This window comes from Heterodontus francisci, chromosome 14, assembly GCF_036365525.1.
Source record: "Heterodontus francisci isolate sHetFra1 chromosome 14, sHetFra1.hap1, whole genome shotgun sequence".
Lineage (NCBI taxonomy): Eukaryota > Metazoa > Chordata > Chondrichthyes > Heterodontiformes > Heterodontidae > Heterodontus > Heterodontus francisci.
Genome location: NC_090384.1, coordinates 42,193,301 through 42,220,423, shown reverse-complemented (window position 1 = coordinate 42,220,423; position 27,123 = coordinate 42,193,301). Strand labels below are relative to the sequence as shown.

Genomic DNA, 27,123 nt, shown 5'->3' with positions numbered 1-27,123 from the left:
ATACTCCAATCTCACACTGCCATTAACAGATCCTCCAACCTCACACTGCCATTAACACAGATACTCCAACCTCACACTGCCATTAACACACAGACACTCCAACCTCACACTGCCATTAACACACAGATACTCCAATCACACACTGCCATTAACACACAGATACTCCAATCACACACTGCCATTAACACACAGATACTCCAATCACACACTGCCAATAACACACAGATACTCCAATCACACACTGCCATTAACATATAGACACTCAAATCTCACACTGCCATGAACACACAGATACTCCAATCTCACACTGCCATTAACAGATCCTCCAACCTCACACTGCCATTAACACAGATACTCCAACCTCACACTGCCATTAACACACAGATACTCCAACCTCACACTGCCATTAACACACAGATACTCCAACCTCACACTGCCATTAACACACAGATACTCCAATCACACACTGCCATTAACACACAGATACTCCAATCACACACTGCCATTAACACACAGATACTCCAATCACACACTGCCATTAACACACAGATACTCCAACCTCACACTGCCATTAACACACAGATACTCCAACCTCACACTGCCATTAACACACAGATACTCCAACCTCACACTGCCATTAACACACAGATACTCCAACCTCACACTGCCATTAACACACAGATACTCCAACCTCACACTGCCATTAACACACAGATACTCCAACCTCACACTGCCATTAACACACAGATACTCCAACCTCACACTGCCATTCACACACAGACACTCCAAACTCACACTGCCATAATTACAGATACTCCAATCTCACACTGCCATGAACACACAGACACTCCAATCTCACACCGCCATAAACACACAGACACTCCAACCTCAAACTGCCATTAACACACAGATACTCCAACCTCACACAGCCATTAAGACAGACACTCCAACCTCACACTGCCATTAACAGACAGATACTCCAATCTCACACTGCCATTAACACACAGACACTCCAATCTCACACTGCCATTAACACACAGACACTCCAATCTCACACTGCCATTAACACACAGACACTCCAATCTCACACTGCCATGAACACACAGACACTCCAATCTCATCCTGCCATTAACAGACAGACACTCCAATCTCATACTGCCATTAACAGACAGACACTCCAATCACACACTTCCATTAACTCACAGACACTCCAATCACACACTTCCATTAACTCACAGATACTCCAATCACACACTGCCATTAACACACAGAGACTCCAAACTCACACTGCCATGAACACACAGACACTCCAATCTCACACCGCCAAAAACACACAGACACTCCAACCTCACACTGCCATTAAGACAGATACTCCAATCTCACACTGCTGTTAACACACAGATACTCCAATCTCACACTGCCATTAATACACTGACACTCCAATCTCACCCTGCCGTTAACACACAGATACTCCAACCTCACACTGCCATTAACACACAGATACTCCAATCTCACACTGCCATTAACACACAGATACTCGAATCACACACTGCCATTAACACACAGATACTCCAACCTCACACTGCCATTAACACACAGATACTCCAACCTCACACTGCCATTAACACACAGATACTCCAACCTCACACTGCCATTAACACACAGATACTCCAACCTCACACTGCCATTAACACACAGATACTCCAACCTCACACTGCCATTAACACACAGATACTCCAACCTCACACTGCCATTAACACACAGGTACTCCAACCTCACACTGCCATTAACACACAGATACTCCAATCTCACACTGCCATTAACACACTGATACTCGAAACACACACTGCCATTAACACACAGATACTCCAATCTCATACTGCCATTAACAGACAGACACTCCAACCTCACACTGCCATTAACACAGATACTCCAATCTCACACTGCCATTAACACACAGATACTCGAATCACACACTGCCATTAACACTCAGATACTCCAACCTCACACTGCCATTAACACACAGATACTCCAACCTCACACTGCCATTAACATACAGATACTCCAATCTCACACTGCCATTAACATATAGACACTCAAATCTCACACTGCCATGAACACACAGATACTCCAATCTCACACTGCCATTAACAGATCCTCCAACCTCACACTGCCATTAACACAGATACTCCAACCTCACACTGCCATTAACACACAGACACTCCAACCTCACACTGCCATTAACACACAGATACTCCAATCACACACTGCCATTAACACACAGATACTCCAATCACACACTGCCATTAACACACAGATACTCCAATCACACACTGCCATTAACACACAGATACTCCAATCACACACTGCCATTAACATATAGACACTCAAATCTCACACTGCCATGAACACACAGATACTCCAATCTCACACTGCCATTAACAGATCCTCCAACCTCACACTGCCATTAACACAGATACTCCAACCTCACACTGCCATTAACACACAGATACTCCAACCTCACACTGCCATTAACACACAGATACTCCAATCACACACTGCCATTAACACACAGATACTCCAATCACACACTGCCATTAACACACAGATACTCCAATCACACACTGCCATTAACACACAGATACTCCAACCTCACACTGCCATTAACACACAGATACTCCAACCTCACACTGCCATTAACACACAGATACTCCAACCTCACACTGCCATTAACACACAGATACTCCAACCTCACACTGCCATTAACACACAGATACTCCAACCTCACACTGCCATTAACACACAGATACTCCAACCTCACACTGCCATTAACACACAGATACTCCAACCTCACACTGCCATTAACACACAGATACTCCAACCTCACACTGCCATTAACACACAGATACTCCAATCTCACACTGCCATTAACACACAGATACTCGAAACACACACTGCCATTAACACACAGATACTCCAATCTCATACTGCCATTAACAGACAGACACTCCAACCTCACACTGCCATTAACACAGATACTCCAACCTCACACTGCCATTAACACACAGATACTCCAATCTCACACTGCCATTAACACACAGATACTCGAATCACACACTGCCATTAACACTCAGATACTCCAACCTCACACTGCCATTAACACACAGATACTCCAACCTCACACTGCCATTAACATACAGATACTCCAATCTCACACTGCCATTAACATATAGACACTCAAATCTCACACTGCCATGAACACACAGATACTCCAATCTCACACTGCCATTAACAGATCCTCCAACCTCACACTGCCATTAACACAGATACTCCAACCTCACACTGCCATTAACACACAGACACTCCAACCTCACACTGCCATTAACACACAGATACTCCAATCACACACTGCCATTAACACACAGATACTCCAATCTCACACTGCCATTAACATATAGACACTCAAATCTCACACTGCCATGAACACACAGATACTCCAATCTCACACTGCCATTAACAGATCCTCCAACCTCACACTGCCATTAACACAGATACTCCAACCTCACACTGCCATTAACACACAGATACTCCAACCTCACACTGCCATTAACACACAGATACTCCAATCACGCACTGCCATTAACACACAGATACTCCAATCACACACTGCCATTAACACACAGATACTCCAATCACACACTGCCATTAACACACAGATACTCCAACCTCACACTGCCATTAACACACAGATACTCCAACCTCACACTGCCATTAACACACAGATACTCCAATCTCACACTGCCATTAACATATAGACACTCAAATCTCACACTGCCATGAACACACAGATACTCCAATCTCACACTGCCATTAACACACAGATACTCCAATCTCACACTGCAATTAACATACAGACACTCAAATCTCACACTGCCATTAACACACAGACACTCAAATCTCACCCTGCCATTAACACACAGATACTCCAGTCTCACACTGCCAGTAACACACAGATACTCGAATCACACACTGCCATTAACACACAGATACTCCAATCTCATACTGCCATTAACACTCAGATACTCCAACCTCACACTGCCATTAACAAACAGATACTCCAACCTCACACTGCCATTAACATACAGACACAAATCACACACTGCCGTTAACACGCAGACACTCCAATCTCACACTGCCGTTAATACACAGACACTCCAATCTCACACTGCCGTTAACACACAGACACTCCAATCTCACACTGCCGTTAACACACAGATACTCCAATCTCACACTGCCATTAACATATAGACACTCAAATCTCACACTGCCATGAACACACAGATACTCCAATCTCACACTGCCATTAACAGATCCTCCAACCTCACACTGCCATTAACACAGATACTCCAACCTCACACTGCCATTAATACACAGATACTCCAACCTCACACTGCCATTAACACACAGATACTCCAATCGCACACTGCCATTAACACACAGATACTCCAATCACACACTGCCATTAACACACAGATACTCCAATCACACACTGCCATTAACACACAGATACTCCAACCTCACACTGCCATTAACACACAGATACTCCAATCTCACACTGCCATTAACATAGACACTCAAATCTCACACTGCCATGAACACACAGATACTCCAATCTCACACTGCCATTAACACACAGATACTCCAATCTCATACTGCCATTAACAGACAGACACTCCAATCTCACACTGCCATTAACACACAGATACTCGAATCACACACTGCCATTAACACACAGATACTCCAGTCTCACACTGCCAGTAACACACAGATACTCCAATCACACACTGCCATTAACACACAGAGACTCCAATCACACACTGCCATTAACTCACAGACACTCCAATCTCCCACTGTCATTAACACACAGATACTCCAATTACACACTTCCATTAACTCACAGATACTCCAATCACACACTTCCATTAACTCACAGAGACTCCAATCTCCCACTGCCATTAACACACAGATACTCCAATCACACACTTCCATTAACTCACAGATACTCCAATCACACACTGCCATTAATACACAGACACTCCAATCTCACACTGCCATTAACACACAGATACTCCAATCTCACACTGCCATTAACACACAGATACTCCAATCTCACACTGCCATTAACACACAGACACTCCAATCTCACACTGCCATTAACACACAGACACTCCGAGCTCACACTGCCGTTAACACACAGACACACCAATCACACACTGCCATTAACACACAGATACTCCAATCTCACACTGCCATTAGCAGATACTCCAACCTCACACTGCCATTAACACACAGATACTCCAACCTCACACTGCCATTAACACACAGATACTCCAACCTCACACTGCCATTTACACACAGATACTCCAACCTCACACTGCCATTTACACACAGATACTCCAATCTCATACTGCCATTAACAGACAGACACTCCAATCACACACTTCCATTAACTCACAGACACTCCAATCACACACTTCCATTAACTCACAGATACTCCAATCACACACTGCCATTAACACACAGAGACTCCAAACTCACACTGCCATGAACACACAGACACTCCAATCTCACACCGCCAAAAACACACAGACACTCCAACCTCACACTGCCATTAAGACAGATACTCCAATCTCACACTGCTGTTAACACACAGATACTCCAATCTCACACTGCCATTAATACACTGACACTCCAATCTCACCCTGCCGTTAACACACAGATACTCCAACCTCACACTGCCATTAACACACAGATACTCCAATCTCACACTGCCATTAACACACAGATACTCGAATCACACACTGCCATTAACACACAGATACTCCAACCTCACACTGCCATTAACACACAGATACTCCAACCTCACACTGCCATTAACACACAGATACTCCAACCTCACACTGCCATTAACACACAGATACTCCAACCTCACACTGCCATTAACACACAGATACTCCAACCTCACACTGCCATTAACACACAGATACTCCAACCTCACACTGCCATTAACACACAGATACTCCAACCTCACACTGCCATTAACACACAGATACTCCAATCTCACACTGCCATTAACACACAGATACTCGAAACACACACTGCCATTAACACACAGATACTCCAATCTCATACTGCCATTAACAGACAGACACTCCAACCTCACACTGCCATTAACACAGATACTCCAACCTCACACTGCCATTAACACACAGATACTCCAATCTCACACTGCCATTAACACACAGATACTCGAATCACACACTGCCATTAACACTCAGATACTCCAACCTCACACTGCCATTAACACACAGATACTCCAACCTCACACTGCCATTAACACACAGATACTCCAATCTCACACTGCCATTAACATATAGACACTCAAATCTCACACTGCCATGAACACACAGATACTCCAATCTCACACTGCCATTAACAGATCCTCCAACCTCACACTGCCATTAACACAGATACTCCAACCTCACACTGCCATTAACACACAGACACTCCAACCTCACACTGCCATTAACACACAGATACTCCAATCACACACTGCCATTAACACACAGATACTCCCATCACACACTGCCATTAACACACAGATACTCCAATCACACACTGCCATTAACACACAGATACTCCAATCTCACACTGCCATTAACATATAGACACTCAAATCTCACACTGCCATGAACACACAGATACTCCAATCTCACACTGCCATTAACAGATCCTCCAACCTCACACTGCCATTAACACAGATACTCCAACCTCACACTGCCATTAACACACAGATACTCCAACCTCACACTGCCATTAACACACAGATACTCCAATCACACACTGCCATTAACACACAGATACTCCAATCACACACTGCCATTAACACACAGATACTCCAATCACACACTGCCATTAACACACAGATACTCCAACCTCACACTGCCATTAACACACAGATACTCCAACCTCACACTGCCATTAACACACAGATACTCCAATCTCACACTGCCATTAACATATAGACACTCAAATCTCACACTGCCATGAACACACAGATACTCCAATCTCACACTGCCATTAACACACAGATACTCCAATCTCACACTGCAATTAACATACAGACACTCAAATCTCACACTGCCATTAACACACAGACACTCAAATCTCACCCTGCCATTAACACACAGATACTCCAGTCTCACACTGCCAGTAACACACAGATACTCGAATCACACACTGCCATTAACACACAGATACTCCAATCTCATACTGCCATTAACACTCAGATACTCCAACCTCACACTGCCATTAACAAACAGATACTCCAACCTCACACTGCCATTAACATACAGACACAAATCACACACTGCCGTTAACACGCAGACACTCCAATCTCACACTGCCGTTAATACACAGACACTCCAATCTCACACTGCCGTTAACACACAGACACTCCAATCTCACACTGCCGTTAACACACAGATACTCCAATCTCACACTGCCATTAACATATAGACACTCAAATCTCACACTGCCATGAACACACAGATACTCCAATCTCACACTGCCATTAACAGATCCTCCAACCTCACACTGCCATTAACACAGATACTCCAACCTCACACTGCCATTAATACACAGATACTCCAACCTCACACTGCCATTAACACACAGATACTCCAATCGCACACTGCCATTAACACACAGATACTCCAATTACACACTGCCATTAACACACAGATACTCCAACCTCACACTGCCATTAACACACAGATACTCCAACCTCACACTGCCATTAACACACAGATACTCCAATCTCACACTGCCATTAACATATAGACACTCAAATCTCACACTGCCATGAACACACAGATACTCCAATCTCACACTGCCATTAACACACAGATACTCCAATCTCAAACTGCAATTAACATACAGACACTCAAATCTCACACTGCCATTAACACACAGACACTCCAATCTCACCCTGCCATTAACACACAGATACTCCAGTCTCACACTGCCAGTAACACACAGATACTCGAATCACACACTGCCATTAACACACAGATACTCCAATCTCATACTGCCATTAACAGACAGACACTCCAATCTCACACTGCCATTAACACACAGATACTCGAATCACACACTGCCATTAACACACAGATACTCCAGTCTCACACTGCCAGTAACACACAGATACTCCAATCACACACTGCCATTAACACACAGAGACTCCAATCACACACTGCCATTAACTCACAGACACTCCAATCTCCCACTGTCATTAACACACAGATACTCCAATCACACACTTCCATTAACTCACAGATACTCCAATCACACACTGCCATTAACACACAGAGACTCCAATCTCCCACTGCCATTAACACACAGATACTCCAATCACACACTTCCATTAACTCACAGATACTCCAATCACACACTGCCATTAATACACAGACACTCCAATCTCACACTGCCATTAACACACAGATACTCCAATCTCACACTGCCATTAACACACAGATACTCCAATCTCACACTGCCATTAACACACAGACACTCCAATCTCACACTGCCATTAACACACAGACACTCCGACCTCACACTGCCGTTAACACACAGACACACCAATCACACACTGCCATTAACACACAGATACTCCAATCTCACACTGCCATTAGCAGATACTCCAACCTCACACTGCCATTAACACACAGATACTCCAACCTCACACTGCCATTAACACACAGATACTCCAACCTCACACTGCCATTTACACACAGATACTCCAACCTCACACTGCCATTTACACACAGATACTCCAACCTCACACTGCCATTAACACACAGATACTCCAACCTCACACTGCCATTAACACACAGATACTCCAACCTCACACTGCCATTAACACACAGATACTCCAACCTCACACTGCCATTAACACACAGATACTCCAACCTCACACTGCCATTAACACACAGATACTCCAATCTCACACTGCCATTAACACACAGATACTCGAATCACACACTGCCATTAACACACAGATACTCCAATCTCACACTGCCATTAACACACAGATACTCCAATCTCACACTGCCATTAACACACAGATACTCCAATCTCACACTGCCATTAACACACAGATACTCCAATCTCACACTGCCATTAACACACAGATACTCGAATCACACACTGCCATTAACACACAGATACTCCAACCTCACACTGCCATTTACACACAGATACTCCAACCTCACACTGCCATTAACACACAGATACTCCAACCTCACACTGCCGTTAACACACAGACACACCAATCACACACTGCCATTAACACACAGATACTCCAATCTCACACTGCCATTAGCAGATACTCCAACCTCACACTGCCATTAACACACAGATACTCCAACCTCACACTGCCATTATCACACAGATACTCCAACCTCACACTGCCATTTACACACAGATACTCCAACCTCACACTGCCATTAACACACAGATACTCCAACCTCACACTGCCATTAACACACAGATACTCCAATCTCACACTGCCATTAACACACAGATACTCGAATCACACACTGCCATTAACACACAGATACTCCAACCTCACACTGCCATTAACACACAGATACTCCAATCTCACACTGCCATTAACATACAGACACTCAAATCTCACACTGCCATTAACATACAGACACTCCAACCTCACACTGCCATTAACTCACAGATACTCCAATCTCACACTGCCATTAACACACAGAGACTCCAATCTCATACTGCCATGAACAGACAGACACTCCAATCTCATACTGCCATTAACACACAGACACTCCAACCTCACACTGCCATAATTACAGATACTCCAATCTCACACCGCCATGAACACACAGACACTCCAACTTCATACTGCCATTAACACACAGATACTCCAATCTCACACTGCCATTAACACACAGACACTCCAATCACACACTGCCGTTAACACACAGACACTCCAATCTCACACTGCCGTTAACACACAGACACTCCAATCTCACACTGCCGTTAACACACAGACACTCCAATCTCACACTGCCGTTAACACACAGACAGTCCAATCTCACACTGCCGTTAACACACAGACACTCCAATCTCACACTGCCGTTAACACACAGACACTCCAACCTCACAGTGCCATTAACACACAGATACTCCAACCTCACAGTGCCATTAACACAGACACTCCAACCTCACACTGCAATTAACACAGACACTCCATCCTCGCACTGCAATTAACACAGACACTCCAACCTCACACTGCAATTAATACAGACACTCCAACCTCACACTGCAATTAACACAGACACTCCAACCTCACACTGCAATTAACACAGACACTCCAACCTCACACTGCAATTAACACAGACACTCCAACCTCACACTGCAATTAACACAGACACTCCAACCTCACACTGCAATTAACACAGACACTCCAACCTCACACTGCAATTAACACAGACACTCCAACCTCACACTGCAATTAACACAGACACTCCAACCTCACACTACAATTAACACAGATTCTCCAACCTCACACTGCCATAAACACACAGATACTCCAGCTCACACTGCAATTAACACAGACACTCCAACCTCACACTGCTATGAACACACAGATACTCCAACCTCACACTGCCATAAACACACAGACACTCCAATCTCACACTGACATTAACACAGACACTCCAATCTCACACTGACATTAACACAGACACTCCAATCTCACACTGACATTAACACAGACACTCCAATCTCACACTGCCATAATCATACAGATACTCCAATTTCACTCTGCCATTGACACAGACATGCCAACCTCACACTGCCATAACATACAAATACTCCAACCTCACACTGTTGTTAACACACAGACACTCCAACCTCATGTGTAAGTGCACAAAAACATAATTACATCACATCATTTTCCAGGGTTACCTGTGGCATGTGCCGATCTTGACCCCAGTATGGGCTTCGTCAGTGGTCGTAATTTGTTGAGCCATTTCAGACAATTTGGATTGGTTTGTCATCTACAATTGTAAAGGTGCTGATTTGCACAGAAGAATAGTTTCTTGGAATTGTACACATGACTATTGTACTCAATCTGTCATGTGGGGAGCAAACAGCTGCTCTTTCAAGCAAAACAACTCTATTAAAAAGATGAATGCTCCTTCTTGATGCCTCCAGTAATAAAAGCTGTGCAAAAGCAGTGCCTGATTTTCAGCTGAGCCATACAGATAAATAAGGTGCCACGTTCAGTCCCTGGTATATAACTGCAATTGCCCATGAGGTACTGAAGAGAAAGGATTTCTATTCCTTGTCAGTATTCAGTCACTTCTGGAAAAAAATCAGCATTTGAGAACAACTGCCAACCATCATTATTATACATACCAACTCGGAGGGAAAGTGAAAGTGGAGGCATAATAGTGATATGAAGCAAAGGCTGAAGGAAAGGGGGGAGGGAGAAGAAACCAGAGTGGTCCTGTGTGAGGGGAGACAAAGGAAATGCTGGGATCAGTGCTTTGATGAGGAAGAATGAAGAAGCCCAGTGGTGTTTTTTTGGAAGATGGAGAAGTGGGGAAAAGGAAGGACTGGTGCTTTGATGTAAGGTAAGAAAGAGGAGGGCCTGCTTTTACTGAGAAGGATGTGGGAGTGAGTGTGCCAGCTTTAACTGAGAGTGAAATTCCTCTCAAAATGTACAAGTTGGCACATGTGCTTGGGGGTGGGGCACATTTGAAAGGAATGTGCACGATTCTGAATTTTTTCCCTACAATCCTGACTGTAGTGAGCCATGATCAATAAAGTACAGTTCAAATCCTATTTTGTATTCGCCATTTAAAAAAAATTAAAACTGTTTCTCACAGTAATAGATTACCCAAGTTTACTGACAGAAATACATTTTAAAGTATAAATGAACATAATCCATTCCTAAATGCTAAGCAGAGGTTAACTTTCAATGATGTACTTGTCATTTGGAAATTCATTATTTTTTCAGTTCCAAAAATCAGTCTGGAATTTCCTGTTAATTTTCATATAAAGAAGGAATATATGGCGTGAGTTCCATACTTTCCTCAGACCCTGATTGTTTACACCCCAGCGTATGCTAATAAAATTGACAAGAAACTCTGGTGTAAATTCCTTTTGGCAAAATGGGTATAACAATGGGTTCCAGTTATACCACCACAGGAAATTCAGGACCATCTTTTTTCAATGAAGGCAAAGAAAACAATAAAAGCACACTGGATACTGGAACTGTGGCAAATAAAGCATTAATGTGAACATTTTTAGGAGTGGTGCAGGAGCAGGAGCGGAGATACTTACTAAATTTTGTGCTTTCAACATTTGTATTTTTCCCTTAGTCTTTCATGCATGCATGTTCCTTTAACTCCTAAATAAATAAGGGAATATTGGGTAAACTTAAAACATAAATTAAAAAACCCTGGTAACCACTTGATTTCACAGGTCATAGACTTGTAATAGAGACAGTACTTGAATTGCCAGCTTTATTCGGGCTGTGTCATAGGAACATAGGAGCAGGAGTAGGCCATTCGTCCCCTTGAGCCTGCTCCGCCATTCATTTAGATCATGGCTGATCTTTGATCTCAATGCCATTTTTCCACACTATTCCCATATCCCTTGATATCCTTAATATCTAGAAATGTATCGATCTCTGACTTAAGCACACTCAGTGACTCAGCCTCCACAGCCCTCTGGGGTTGAAAATTCCAAAGACTCACCACCCTCTGAGTGAAGAATTTCTCCTCATCTCAGTGTTAAGTGGCCTATCTCTTATTCTGAGACTGCGTCCCCCAGTTTTAGACCATGGGAAACATCCTTCCTGCATCAACCCTGTCAAGCCCTGTAAGAATTTTGTATGCTTCAATGAGATGACCTCTCATTCTTCTAAACTTTAGAGAATACAGGCCCAGTCACCTCAATCTCTCCTTATTGGTCAATCCCGTCATCCCAGGACTGCTTGAAGCTGTTGGTCAGCTGTAGTTTGTTTCCTAACTTGGCACTTATGTACCACCTTAGCTCACACATAAAATGTGACCATTTGGGAAAAATATTTGAGAGCTCCCAGCAACCACGCAACTGGACTCCAGAATGAGTTCACACCTTCAAGAAAGAAAAGAACAAAATTGGGGGGACTGTGGGAAATAGTCTGCTTCTGATTGCTCTGTGGCTTTGTAACACAATCACAGAATCACACAATCACAGAATTGTTACAGCACAGAATGAAGCCATTCGGCCTGTCATGTCTGCGCCGGCTCTCCGAAAGAGCAGTTTACCTAGTGCCACTTCCCCGCCTCCTCCTTATTACCCTGCACATTCGTCCTTTTCAGGTAACAATCCAATTCTCTCCTGAATGCCTCAATTGAACCTGTCTCCACCGCACTCTCAGGAAGTACCTTCCAGATCCTAACCACTCGCTGCATGAAAAAGTTTTTCCTCATGTCGCTATTGCCTCTTTTGCCAATTACCTTAAATCTGTTCCCTCTTTTCTCGATCCCTCCACCAATGGGAACAGTCATTCCCTATTTACCCTGTCTAGTGTCATGAAGACCCCCACCTGCTAAGAATGAGGTTATTAATTTTGTCATGTGAACATTAATTTTAAACTGTTGCTCGAGTGAAGAAATGACTTGTTTAAAGAGATCACCAGACATTTGCTTGGAGAGACAAAGCAACTACTCCCTGCTCCAATTAACCCAAATGGATTTTGATCAACAGCCATTGAAGGTGCAAGGAAGCTCACATTCCACTGTCCGTTAAGATGGAGAATCCACAAACGCAGGAGTTGTTAAACCAGCTGGTCACATGACTAACCGGCTGGCCCAGGCTTTTGAACTACACACAGGCCAGTTTGAAGACAGACTGCAGATTGCAACTGAACCTGGAACAAGAGAGCCTCTCTCCTAGCTGGCTCTCTCTTGCTTTCTCATAAACCTCCAGACCCACTGAAGTCGCTTAAACCTCAAGAGAGAAAAAACTCCTACATTGAAACAAGTTAAAGTGTGCACCGAGCTCCAACGTACAGCAAGAGTTACTGGCAACCAAAGACTCCACATTGAACTCAAAGGACTGTAAATACACCCAGCTATTGCCTCAAACTTTTTCCCTTTATTCTTTCTACTTTTTCTGTCTCTATCTGCGTGTGTGTTTATTGTGTATGCATGCTAGCATGGTCGCGTCACGTATTCGTAGTCATTTACTGGATTAGAGTTTAAGGTTAATAAACTTCCACCTTTCTTGTTTAAATCTAATAAAACCTGTTTGTTGATTTTTTTTGCCTTACAATTGGAAAGCAGTGAACAAGGAATCACTGAGGGGGAGCTAAAACATGGTGTTTTAAAAATTAAACCTGTTACGATTAAACCAAGCAAAGGCTGAGAGGGAACCTCTGGACCCTCTTCTCAACTGGTCATAACACCAGACCCCTCATGATTTTGAATACCTCTATCAAAATTCCTCTCCACCTTCTCTTCTCCAAAGAAAACAGTCCCAACTTTTCCAATCTATCCATGTAACTGAAGTTCCTCATCCCTGAAACCATACTCATGAACCTTTTCTGCACTCTGTCTGATGCCTTTGCATCGGTGTGGTGCCCGGAACTAGACACAGTACTCCAGTTGAGACTGAACCAGTGTTCTATACAAGTTTAACATAACTTCCTCGCTTTTATGCTCTGTGCCTCTATTAATAAAGCCTAGGATGCTGTATGCTCTGCAAACCTGTCCTGCCCTTCAATAATTTATGCACATATTTTTTATTTTTCTATGTTCTATAGTTGTTGAGTCAGAAACTTTAGGGACTTTCAAACGGCTTTTAGATAGGTATATGGATAAAGGAGAATGATGGGGTATAGATTAAATTGTCCTTGACAGAGGACAAAGGATCGGCACAACATCGTGGGCCGAAGGGCCTGTTCTGTGCTGTATTTTTCTATATACACCCAGGCCCCTCTGCTCCTTCACCCCCTTGAGAATTTCACTCTTTATTTCATATTGTCTCTCGGCATTCTTCCTACCAAAATTAATCACTTCACACTTCTCTGCATTAAATTTCATCTGCCACTTGTCTGCCCATTCCACCAACCTGTTTATGTCCTTTTGAAATTCTACATTATCCTCCTCACAGTTCACAGTGCTTCCAAGTTTCATATCATCCACAAATTTTGAAATTGTGCCCTGTACACCAAGATCTAGGTCATTAATATATATCAGGAAGAGAAAGAGTCCCAACACTGACCCCTGGGGAACTCCACTACAAACCTTCTTCCAGTCTGATAAACATCTATTAACCACTACTCTCTGTTTCCCGTCACTCAGCCAATTTTGTATCCATGTTGCTACTGACCCTTTTATTCCATGAGCTATAACTTTGCTCACAAGTCTGTTGTGTGGCACTGTATCAAATGCTTTTTGGAAGTCCATGTACACCACACCAACAGCATTGCCCTGATCAACCTTCTCTGTTAACTCATCAAAAAACACCAGCAAGTTAGTTAAACACGATTTGCCCTTCACAAATCCATGCTGGCTTTCCCTAATTAACCCACATTTGCCCAAATATCTATCAATTTTGTCCCGAATTATTGTTTCTAGAAGCTTCCCCACCACCGTAGTTAAACTGACTGGCCTGTAGTTACTAGACTTATTTTTACACCCTTTTTTGAACAAGGGTATAACATTTGCAATCCTATAGCACCACCCCTGAATCTAAGGAAGACCAGAAAAATATGGCCAGTGCCTTCGCAATTTCCACTGTCACTTCCCTCAGTATCCTTGGATGCATCTCATCTGGTCTTGGTGCCTTATCAACTAGAAGTACAGCTAGCCTATCCAATACCTCCTCCTTATCAATTTTAAACCCTTCACACGTCTGAACTCATGAAGTGCTGCAATGTCCACCTTGAGTCTACTGAGCTCGTTGTTAATGATGGTGGTCTTCCGAGAATCGTTGATTTGTGTAAGGTCTTCCAACAGGCCAGGACACAGTTCTGACGTTCCAGCTTGCAAAACGAAGGGCTGGTACCTTCTTTCCATTTTTGTCGTGCTGTTTGGTGCGGTGTTGCAGTCCACTTTCGGGCAATGACCCTGAGCTCGAAGCACCCATTGAAGCAGGTGGACTGTGGTGGGACAGAACCTTACTGACTGGGGGCTGCCCGGTTTGAGGCAGGTGGTAGCTGTCCAGTGAGATGCGATGACCTTTCCCATCGACAAAGGCAACCCGTGGCACCCAATCACGACGCCAATTGAGCTGGACTTATAACACGTAACTGCTGCCTTCTGTGTTGTTTTGGTCGCTGTGAGGCGACTATGGAGTGACCTCTCCATGGCGCATGCCTGGGCGGAAGTATGGAGGTTGTGAGTTGCCCAAGCATCAAAACCCCCCTCTCAGCCTTCCTGGTGGGGTTCAAAGGAGTGCAGAGCACGACGTTTGGCAACGGTATGGCTGCAGGAACTGCCGGAAACATGCCAAAGGTGACATATGACCGCCTTCGGGGTTCCGCTCCGGATTTTCTGTTAGGGTTTACTCCCTTAGCCTTGGTCTCTCCCGAGACGCCCACAAGGCAGTGGGGTTGTTAGGGCCCCTGCTCAGGGATAGGTGGATGCCGGTGGGAGGAGGTGGGGGGAAAGGGGGAAGGGGGGGGGAAGCGGTTGCGGGGAGGGGGGGTAGGGGGTGTGAGGGGGAGGGGTGTGGTTGGAAGGGTGGAGGGAAGGGGATGCGAGGGGGAGCTGGTGTAGGGGAAGGGGCTGCAAGGGGAAGATGGTGTTTGGGGGGAGCTGGGAGGGAGGGCGCGAGGGAGTGGAGGAAGCGGGTGCAGGTAATAAAACATTTCATCAGCTCCCACCATCGCCGCCGAGAAAGCTCACTGCGTCCTCCGGGAGGTGGGAGACAGCTTCAAGCGCCAGTACCAGCAGGAATTCGCCGACATTGCACTGCAGATGCGCTTCGAGTCAGACACCGCCCGCGGGCGCATTGAAGCTGTGGCAGAGGAGCTGTTCCGCGATGGAGTCAACTGGGGCCGGGACGTGGCTTTTTTCGTGTTCAGGGGCACCTATTTCTCAATACTTCCCCTCTGTACTGATCTTATTTCCCTTGGGTTCTGCTGTTCCTTCCTCTCTGCACTGAAATACTGCATGTTATTCAGTGGAGTGAAACTAATTCATTCTCAAAATGGCGGAGCTACATGATCCAGGAGTAGCTGTTCTGCTGAGATCTGGTATCTGCACAGATCACTCCGGGGCAGCTTTTAATCCACTCAGAAATATCTGGAAATCACCCAAAACTTAATATAATTACCTTTCATATTTGTTTACCTCTCCTCTGCTGAAAACAGCAACTCCTATTGGGTTTAAGGTTCGGTGCCTTGCCCGAGTGGTTATCTTTCATGTGCAATCATGGACAATGAATTATTTAACCTGATATCATGTTACAGGGTTGGGGTTGACCATGACTCATGGCCCTCCTGCCTTGGGCGCTATGGCATTGAAAGGATGAATGAGAATGGACAGAGACTGCTTGAGTTGTGTACCTATCATAACCTTTGCATCACCAACTTGTTCTTTCACACTAAACCCTGTCACCAGGTTTCTTGGAGGCACCCAAGATCACGTCATTGGCACCAGCTGGACCTCATCGTCACAAGGCGAGCCTCTTTAAACTGCGTTCAAATCACACGCAGCTTCCACAGTGTGAACTGCGACACCGACCACTCCCTGGTGTGCAGCAAGGGTAGACTCAAACCAAAGAAGCTGCATCACTCCAAGCAGAAGGGCCGCCCGCGCATCAACACTAGCAGAATTTCTTATCCACAGCTGTTACATAAGTTTCTAAATTCACTTGAAAAAGCCCTTCAAAACACTCATACAGGGGATGCAGAGACCAAGTGGGCCCACATCAGAGACACCATCTAATACTCAGCTATGACCACCTATGGCAAACGTGTGAAGCGGAATGCAGACTGGTTTCAATCTCACTTTGAAGAGCTGGAACCTGTCATAGCCGCTAAGCGCATTGTACTGTTGAACTACAAGAAAGCCCCCAGCGTGTTAACATCCGTAGCACTTAAAGCAGCCAGAAGCACTGCACAAAGAACACCCAAGCGCTGCGCAAATGACTACTGGCAACACCTATTCAGTCATATTCAGCTGGCCTCTGACACAGGAAACATCAGAGGAATGTATGATGGCATTAAGAGAGCTTTTGGGCCAACCATCAAGGAGATCGCCCCCCCTCAAATCTAAATCAGGGGACACAATCACTGACCAACGCAAGCAAATGGACCGCTGGGTGGAGCACTACCTAGAACTGTACTCCAGGGAAAATGTTGTCACTGAGACCGCCCTCAATGCAGCCCAGTCTCTGCCAGTCATGGATGAGATGGACGTACAGCCAACAAAATCGGAGCTCAGTAATGCCATTGATTCTCTAGCCAGCGGAAAAGCCCCCGGGAAGGACGGCATTACCCCTGAAATAATCAAGAGTGCCAAGCCTGCTATACTTTCAGCACTCTACGAGCTGCTTTGCCTGTGCTGGGATGAGGGAGCAGTACCACAGGACATGCGCGATGCCAATATCATCACCCTCTACAGGAACAAGGCTGACCGCGGTGACTGCAACAACTACCGTGGAATCTCCCTGCTCAGCATAGTGGGGAAAGCCTTCGCTCGAGTCGCTTTAAACAGGCTCCAAAGGCTGGCTGACCGTGTCTACCCTGAGGCACAGTGTGGCTTTTGATCAGAGAGATCCACCATTGACCTGCTGTTCTCCCTTCACCAGCTACAGGAGAAATGCTGCGAACAACAGATGTCCCTCTACGTTGCTTTCATTGATCTCACCAAAGCCTTTGACCTCGTCAGCAGACGTGGTCTCTTCAGATTACTAGAAAAGATTGGATGTCCACCAAAGCTACTAAGTATCATCACCTCATTCCATGACAATATGAAAGGCACAAATCAGCATAGCGGCGCCTCATCAGACCCCTTTCCTATCCTGAGTGGCGTGAAACAGGGCTGTGTTCTCGCACCTACACTGTTTGGGATCTTCTTCTCGCTGCTGCTCTCGCATGCGTTCAAGTCTTCAGAAGAAGGAATTTTCCTCCACACAAGATCAGGTGGCAGGTTGTTCAACCTTGCCCGTCTTAGAGTGAAGACCAAAGTACAGAAAGTCCTCATCAGGGAACTTCTCTTTGCTGACGATGCTGCATTAACATCTCACACCGAAGAGCGCCTGCAGAGACTCATCAATAGGATTGCGGCTGCCTGCAATGAATTTGGCCTAACCATCAGCCTCAAGAAAATGAACATCATGGGACAGGACATCAGAAATGCTCCATCCATCAATATCGGCGACCATGCTCTGGAAGTGGTTCAAGAGTTCACCTACCTAGGCTCAACTATCACCAGTAACCTGTCTCTTGATGCAGAAATCAACAAGCGCATGGGAAAGGCTTCCATTGCTATGTCCAGACTGGCCAAGAGAGTGTGGGAAAATGGCGCACTGTCATGGAACACAAAAGTCCGAGTGTATCAAGCCTGTGTTCTCAGTACCTTGCTCTATGGCAGCGAGGCCTGGACAACGTATGTCAGCCAAGAGCGAATTCTCAATTCATTCCATCTTCGCTGCCTCCGAAGAATCCTTGGTATCAGGTGGCAGGACCGTATCTCCAATACAGAAGTCCTTGAGGTGGCCAACAACCCCAGCATATACACCCTACTGAGCCAGCGGCGCTTGAGATGGCTTGGCCATGTGAGCTGCATGGAAGATGGCAGGATCCCCAAGGACACATTGTACAGCGAGCTTGTCACTGGTCTCAAACCCACCGGCTGTCCATGTCTCCGCTTTAAAGACGTCTGCAAACGCGACATGAAGTCCTGTGACATTGATCACAAGTCGTGGGAGTCAGTTGTCAGTGATCGCCAGAGCTGGCGGGCAACCATAAAGGCGGGGCTAAAGTGTGGCGAGTCGAAGAGACTTAGCAGTTGGCAGGAAAAAAGACAGAAGCGCAAGGGGAGAGCCAACTGTGTAACAGCCCCGCCAACCAATTTTATCTGCAGCACCTGTGGAAGAGCCTGTCACTCTAGAATTGGCCTTTATAGCCACTCCAGGCACTTACCCATTGTCTCTTGAGACAAGGAGGCCAAAGTCTATATTCAAATAATTAAAGTCCCCCATTATAACCACTCTATAATTCTTGCACCTCTCTCTAATTTTCTTGCAAATATGTTCCTCTACATCTTTCCCACTGGTCATTGGCCTTTTTACCACACAGTGCAATGTAATTGCACCTTTTTTGTTCCTCAGCTCCAGCCAAATAGATTTTGTCCTTGGCCGCTCTGGGACATCCTCTCTCTCCAGCACTGCAATGTTGTCCTTAATCAAAACTGCCACACCTCCACTTTCCTTCCTTTCTTATCTTTCCTGAACAGGAATATTTTGTACCCAGTCCTGCCCTTCTTTGAGCCAGGTCTCCATTATTGCCAAAGCATCATACTTCTATGCATGGGTTGGTGATGCATCCATACCCAGACACCAGTATCCGTGGTAAAAAATTTTGAGGTCCCTGGTTTCCATCCAGCCCGCCAATCCTCGGACTGACAGTGGGCTGCCGTGGCTCGGCTTTGATTGATGGCTCTCCTGTTAAAGTGTATGTCAGGTGGAGGTGGGACCTGCGCCTAACGGAGGCAGATACCTGTCTGAGATTGCTCAGTATCTGTGACTGATAGCGGACTGCCTGGGTGGGATGAGCACTGATTGGCGGTTCGCGTCACAAGCGCGCTGCGACAGGCTGCCCCTGCTGTTTTTGCACGGTTCAGGAGTGAGCAGGAATGGCTGCTGCTGGGAAGAGGGAGAGAGGCTGAGGGGAGAGCAGGTAGTGGCCAACACACATCCAGAGCCGTGGCGTGGAGTGGAGGGAGCATGCTGGGAGTCAGGCAGCCCTTTGAACAAGCATCAGCCTAGGGAGCGGTGGGGGGGACGCAGTGGAGATGGAAGACGGGGATGAACACAATGGAGGATGGACACAAAGGGGAGAGGTGGGATGGCATCGAGGAGAGGGGGATGGACTCAAAAAGGGGGAGAGGGGGATGGACACACAGAAGGAAGAGGGATGAACACAAAGAGGGAAGGGGGATGGACACACAAAGAGGGGAGAGGGGTTGGACATACAGAGAGGGGGAGAAGGAGAGATCATGGCCACTCCTTACAGATGGACATCTATCCAAATTCTCTGCATTGCTATGTCAAGTGTGCGGGTAGATATTGACTACTTGTGCAAGCAAAAACAATGCCAGATCTCACTAAATAGGGAGAAATGTGTTTTAAAACAGGCTGTGCTTTGATGGCATTAGATTAGCTATACACTTGCCTCCATGTCTGTCACTGAGTCAATAATTTTGTCAGATGTCTGTGGTACAACATGTTGGTGCCTATCCCTGCTTCCACATAGCTATCTGTGCCTGCAGCTCACCAACCTTATTTATTTAGAGATACAGCACTGAAACAGGCCCTTCGGCCCACCGAGTCTGTGCCGACCAACAACCACCCATTTATACTAACCCTACAGTAATCCCATATTCTCTACCACCTACCTACACTGGGTGCAATTTATAATGGCCAATTTACCTATCACCTGCAAGTCTTTTGGCTGTGGGAGGAAACCGGAGCACCCGGAGAAAACCCACGTGGTCACAGGGAGACTCTGCACAGGCAGTACCCAGAATCGACCCCGGGTCCCTGGAGCTGTGAGGCTGCGGTGCTAACCACTGCGCCGCCCTACCACACATTCACAAATGTACATAATAACTCTAATTTGGACTTTATTACTTTCCCTCTTACTCTGACCCCACTTAATAACTTACCATTTCCTAGTCCAGTGCTATCTATCTCTGCCAATTCTCTGTGCACCTTGGTGTTCCTCTCTTGTTGGGGGGTATATTCATGATTCCTGACAGTCTATTGCATGTGAGCACTTATGGGAATTCCTTCCCATCCCTTGCAGTAAGAAGCTAAACTATTATCAGATTGCCTCAGATCACAATCTAGCGATGCGATCTTCTCAGGAGTGTGACGTGTAGACACAGCTTTAATGGGTGACTGTGATTGAAGACATTGGGACAATAAAGAGCAACCTCAAGGGTGCCCTGATCGGGGCAGGGATGGGATTATTTTTCCACAATCAGAGGAAAGATGACATGACTACTTCAGTGGTAAGCAACTAAACAATGTAGTCACTACTGTAACCCTGTCCATCCAGAATCAGCAGGTTGTTAAATTGACGGTGGGGGCAGGTTCGCACTCCGTTCTCGTACCTCCAATTTTAACTTCTATGTTTTAGGGAGCGTAGAGGACACCCGCTGCAGGCAGGTGGAGACCTCACAAATATTGAAATGTCTGGGTCTGAGGATATAATTCAGACCTCCAATTTTAACGTGGAAAAGTTACGCACAGTCCGCGCTGCCGAAAAATGTTAGCAGCAAACAGCACCGAGCCATGAGAGGCCCAGCTAAGTAGCTGCTGTTTACATTTTTGAAAGGAAGCCCGGGTGTTAAAATGGTCTCATTACCATGAGTCCGTGGAATTTGCCGCCCAGTCCCACAGCCCACCCTGAACATGCTGAGTGTTAAAATCGGGGCTTGTGTTTCTACATGGAGGTCAGGTAAACATATATTTTGTGGAGGGAGAGTAATCACAGACCTTTACATTCAGGTACAAAAACAGAAAATGCTGGAAATGCTCAGCAGGTCAGGCAGCATCTGTGGAGAGAAAAACAGAGTTAACTTTTCAGGTCTGTGACGTTTCATCACCTGAAATGTTAACTCTGTTTCTCTCTCCACAGATGCTGCCAGACCTGCTGAGTATTTCCAGCATTGTTTCAGATTTTCAGCAGCCACAGTATTTTGTCTTTGTGTTACATTCACTAAAGAGAGTTACTCTGTACTTCATGGGGTTGAGGGCGGGGGGAGCAGAAATAGCCCGATACTTTGTGAGATAAACACAGCCTGGCACTTCTGTGGGGTGGGGACGGGGTTTTGATGGAGGAGTTTCTGCACTGCTTGTTAATGGAATCTATTGTTGCCTTTAGTGAAGGAGCAAAAGACATGCAGTCTTGCTTATAATAAAAACAAAGTGCTGGAAATACTCAGCAGGTCTGGCAGCATCTGTGGAAAAAGTTAACGTTTAAGCTCTGCGACCTTTCATCATAACTTACTAAAGTCTTGCTTGCTGTTCTTTAAAATTTATTCTTGGAATATGGGCATTACTGAAAAGCCTGGTATTTATTGCTCATCTCGAGTTGCTTGGGAACTGGTGGTGGGTCGTTCCTGAACCACAGGTTCTAATACAAGTCAGCCAGGCCACTTCAGACGTCAATGAAAAGTCAATCACGTTGGTGTGCGACCTCGGTCACATTTAGGCAAGACTGGATAAAGGATGGCAAGTTTCCTTCCTTAACAGAACATTAATGAACAATCTGATATGGCAGTGTCACTTTTACTGACACTAGCTTTCTTTTTACATATTTAATTTAACTGAATTCACAATAGGGGGGTTTGAACTCCCATTCCCTAAATTATTTGTCCAGGCTTTTGGATCACCAGTCCAGTTTAAAAAAGTTTATTGTGTTGTAGCCACCAACACTCAGATGGTCATGTTTTGAAATAGATCAAATCCTGTTGTCTTCTGATCCATTCACTCTTTAACTGAGTACTTCTGCACTCACAATAACTCAGCGGGCAAATAACCCGCCCAGTGTGGAACTGAACCACATTTACAGTCAAGAACAATGCCAGGCTTGAAACTTGGGTGGATCTGACACATAGCACTGGGTGAGGTAGCATAATTTTTGTTGGAAAGTGCATGCCGAGGAGAAGTATGGGCGTTGCATGAGGACAATTGTGATGTTTTTCTCCCTGTGGTCAAACAGCATGTCAATCTGGACTTAACGCATGAAAAACATCACTTCGGTATCGGGTAGCTGCTGATACTCGTGTACTTGCTCTCCATTGTAACTCAGTGAGGGTGAAATTCATCAATTCAAATTTGGGCGACAGGGCGAAACGGTAACGAATCGGCAGCTTGTTGCCTAATATTCGAATATCTGGCCAAGTGTAAAATGCACTGCCAATTTTGCACTATTCGATCATTACCTCCAACTCTGCAGTACAGGCCATTTTGCACTAATTATTCGCTATTGCCCATTTTGAACTTCCGATCAAAATGAATTTCACCCCTAGCGTCTTTAAGGGAAGCAATAATTAAACAAACTATCATACTTGCATTGAAAATCTACTGGATTGTGATTGCAGATCTTTTGCAATGTCACCTGTGACTAGTTATTACCAGTTGCGAAAGAACAGTCCAACTTGACGTGTGCCCCTTCTCTGTGAAGGGACCCTTGCTGCCCCTGATGCCCAGGTTGAGACTGTGAACTCAGTGGAGGAAAATATGGGATGCCAAGCCGTGCCGTACCTGACAGTGCATCAACATGTTGAAGTAAAGCATCCACCCTTGAGAAATTGAAGGGATCACCCCAAAACTCAAAACATGTTGGACTAATGCCAACAATCCTGCTTCTTTGCAAGAGCCAAATAAATCAACACCGCAAAAGTGAATTCCTGCCAAAACATTATTCCTGGCGTGTGAACCCAATTGTGGTAGAGATGTTTGACGCCCAGTGGCTGCCAGCTACTGCTCATTGGTATTATGGGGGTTACAGTGAGTGGGCACAAACACTGGCTCGGCTCAAGATAAATGGAGGAGGGCTACAAACATACGCAGGCGGGTTGTGAATGAATCATTGTGTTTGTGTAACACAATATATGGAATCTCTCCGAAGCTCCTTCGTTTATTTCTGGGAGCAGTATTATGTTCTTTGTTCGCAGTACACGGTTTTAATCATTCCTTAAGCTCACTTTCCCCGACACTTTCACTCAATGCACCTAAATGAACAGCATTTATGCGTGAGGGTAGGGCATCAAAAAAAATCTCCATCGTACTTTATTGCTCTGACCCTAACATCACCCTCCAGCATATTTTTTAAACCCGAGCAAAGAATATCACTATGGATCGTTCGCGCATGCAAAAACTTTGTGTAAGGTACTGAGAGAGCTGATAATGCTCACTGATTCACAGATCAGGCTGTAGAACGAGAACGGGTTTTTGATTTTACTATGTGGCCAGATAGAGCTTACCTCTTGCAACATGGAAGGCATCTCACAGATCAATGTGTAAGAAAACCCTCAGCTGGCTGGAAACTCCGCTTTAAATCCCAGTTCTCTTAAGCTGACTCTTAAACACTGAAAAGTTCCCAAAGACCCATTTCACGAACGGATCTGAAACCATGTTGTCGGTTCAAAGGACAGAAAGGACAGTTGCTGGACGGAACCTCGCTTTAGCTGCTGCTGGGGATGTTCACCAGGGGAATGTCTCTCCTCCCCGTTCCTGTCTCTCCCAGAGACGGGTGGCTGGAGGCGGAAAGCCACCTTTCCTTGTGCCTTTTTCTCCGCTCAGCTCCAATTTCTGTTGTTGACACAGCAGTGTCACCTCCTTTTCTCTCTCTCCCGGGCACAAATGGAGGGGAAAAAATCTAGAAGACAGGCGACAAAGACAGCTTCATTGGAAGAGAGTCGGAGTACAAGCTGGCTACAAGCATTCGCATCTCAAAGCTGTACAGCTGTCTGGGAGCCTGTGGCAGGAAATACCACCAGACGGCCAGAACTGGGAGGAATCAAGGCACATGGCAAAATCTGGCCAGGAGTTCAGCTTCAGGGATTAGGAATGGAGAATCCATGTCTATTTATGTAAATATTTAAAGACCCATATCTACATTTATTTTTATAGAAACCGATTATAGTTACATAAGATTTATGTGCTTCTGTTGCATAAATAAATATATGCAAATTACTATATACAATATCAGTAGATCGATCATGCGTAGTCCAGGAGCTCGAAGGTGGATTTTCAGGTTTACCGTGGTTCCACTACAGCCTGAAAGTGACAGCTGTTCAGCCATTGCTGTGGTCCAGCAAATTGACTGAAGCAAAATATCACAGAACTGACGAGGTAAAATATTACATCCCTTGCGGATCCTTAAAGATACAGGCCCCACAAATGTTAAATTTATAAAACGGTGAACCACTACTTACAAAGCGTGCTTAAGATACATTTAACTTTGTAAAGTAGTGGGTAAATGTATGTTCTCTCTCCAAAAAACTCTTATTCTTGGTTATTTACATGTTTGGTTTTGCTCTACTTCCCACTGTAGAAGTGATATTTAATTAGTTGCAAATATTTGATAGTTCTCTTTTCCCCTCCTCTAAATATTACCTTTTCTTAATTATTTGCATTAATTATATAAAATATATTTTCCCATACTCTTCATGACTCGTGTGTGGGCAGAGTTCATTTTTAAAAAAGATAATTGACAGACAGCTAACTTACATTAATCGAAGAAAACAGCTTGCAATTATACAGCATCTTTCATATCCTCAGGATGTCCCAAAGTAATTTACGGCAATGAAATACCCTTAATGTGTAGTCACTATTGTTAGGTAGCCACACATTTTCTGAACAGAAATGCAATTCTCGTCTTCTCAATTGCTTCTGACTCTTTAATCTGATTGATCTTGTTAGGCATGTGTTTAGTAGAAACCAATGACAGGGAAGATAATGCAGTCACGTGGCTCACGCCAACCAATAAGGTTGTTAGAAAGTGTCCTCGCATCACAGACCGAATGATATCTTTACAAAAGAATACCTGGTGAAGGGGAACTTTTACATGATATATAAATATACATATTAGTAGACAAACATATGTGTAGCATCCTTTCATATGCCTATATATGTTCATGAATAAACCTTTTGATAAATCCAAAATGAAAGGAACAGGATAGGGGAGGAGTGCAATGTGGAAGGATAGAAGGCTGGGATAATGGAAATTAACTAAAAACCTTAAAAAGTCATCAGTATCTCCAAATTATGAGACAGGAGCAAGTGGAA

The 27,123-nt window shown here is 44.9% G+C and overlaps 1 protein-coding gene across 4 annotated transcripts in view; it reads right to left on the bottom strand.

Annotated features, from left to right (window-relative positions):
* LOC137376993 (oxysterol-binding protein-related protein 8-like) overlaps positions 1–26,727 on the bottom strand; it is a 209,723-nt gene extending 182,996 nt beyond the window's left edge. For 2 of the 4 annotated variants that reach the window (XM_068046066.1, XM_068046070.1), the window contains exon 1: positions 25,317–25,828. Coding sequence is in view for 3 of the 4 variants with exons in the window: in XM_068046070.1 (XP_067902171.1) it covers positions 25,317–25,337 (21 nt within the window). In the remaining variant the exon portion in view is untranslated. Of the gene's footprint in view, positions 1–12,438; positions 12,506–25,316; positions 25,829–26,565 lie in introns of those variants that run through there. The other 2 variants (XM_068046065.1, XM_068046064.1) reach the window with 2 other exon arrangements.
* Between the last annotated feature and the right edge of the window lie 396 nt (positions 26,728–27,123).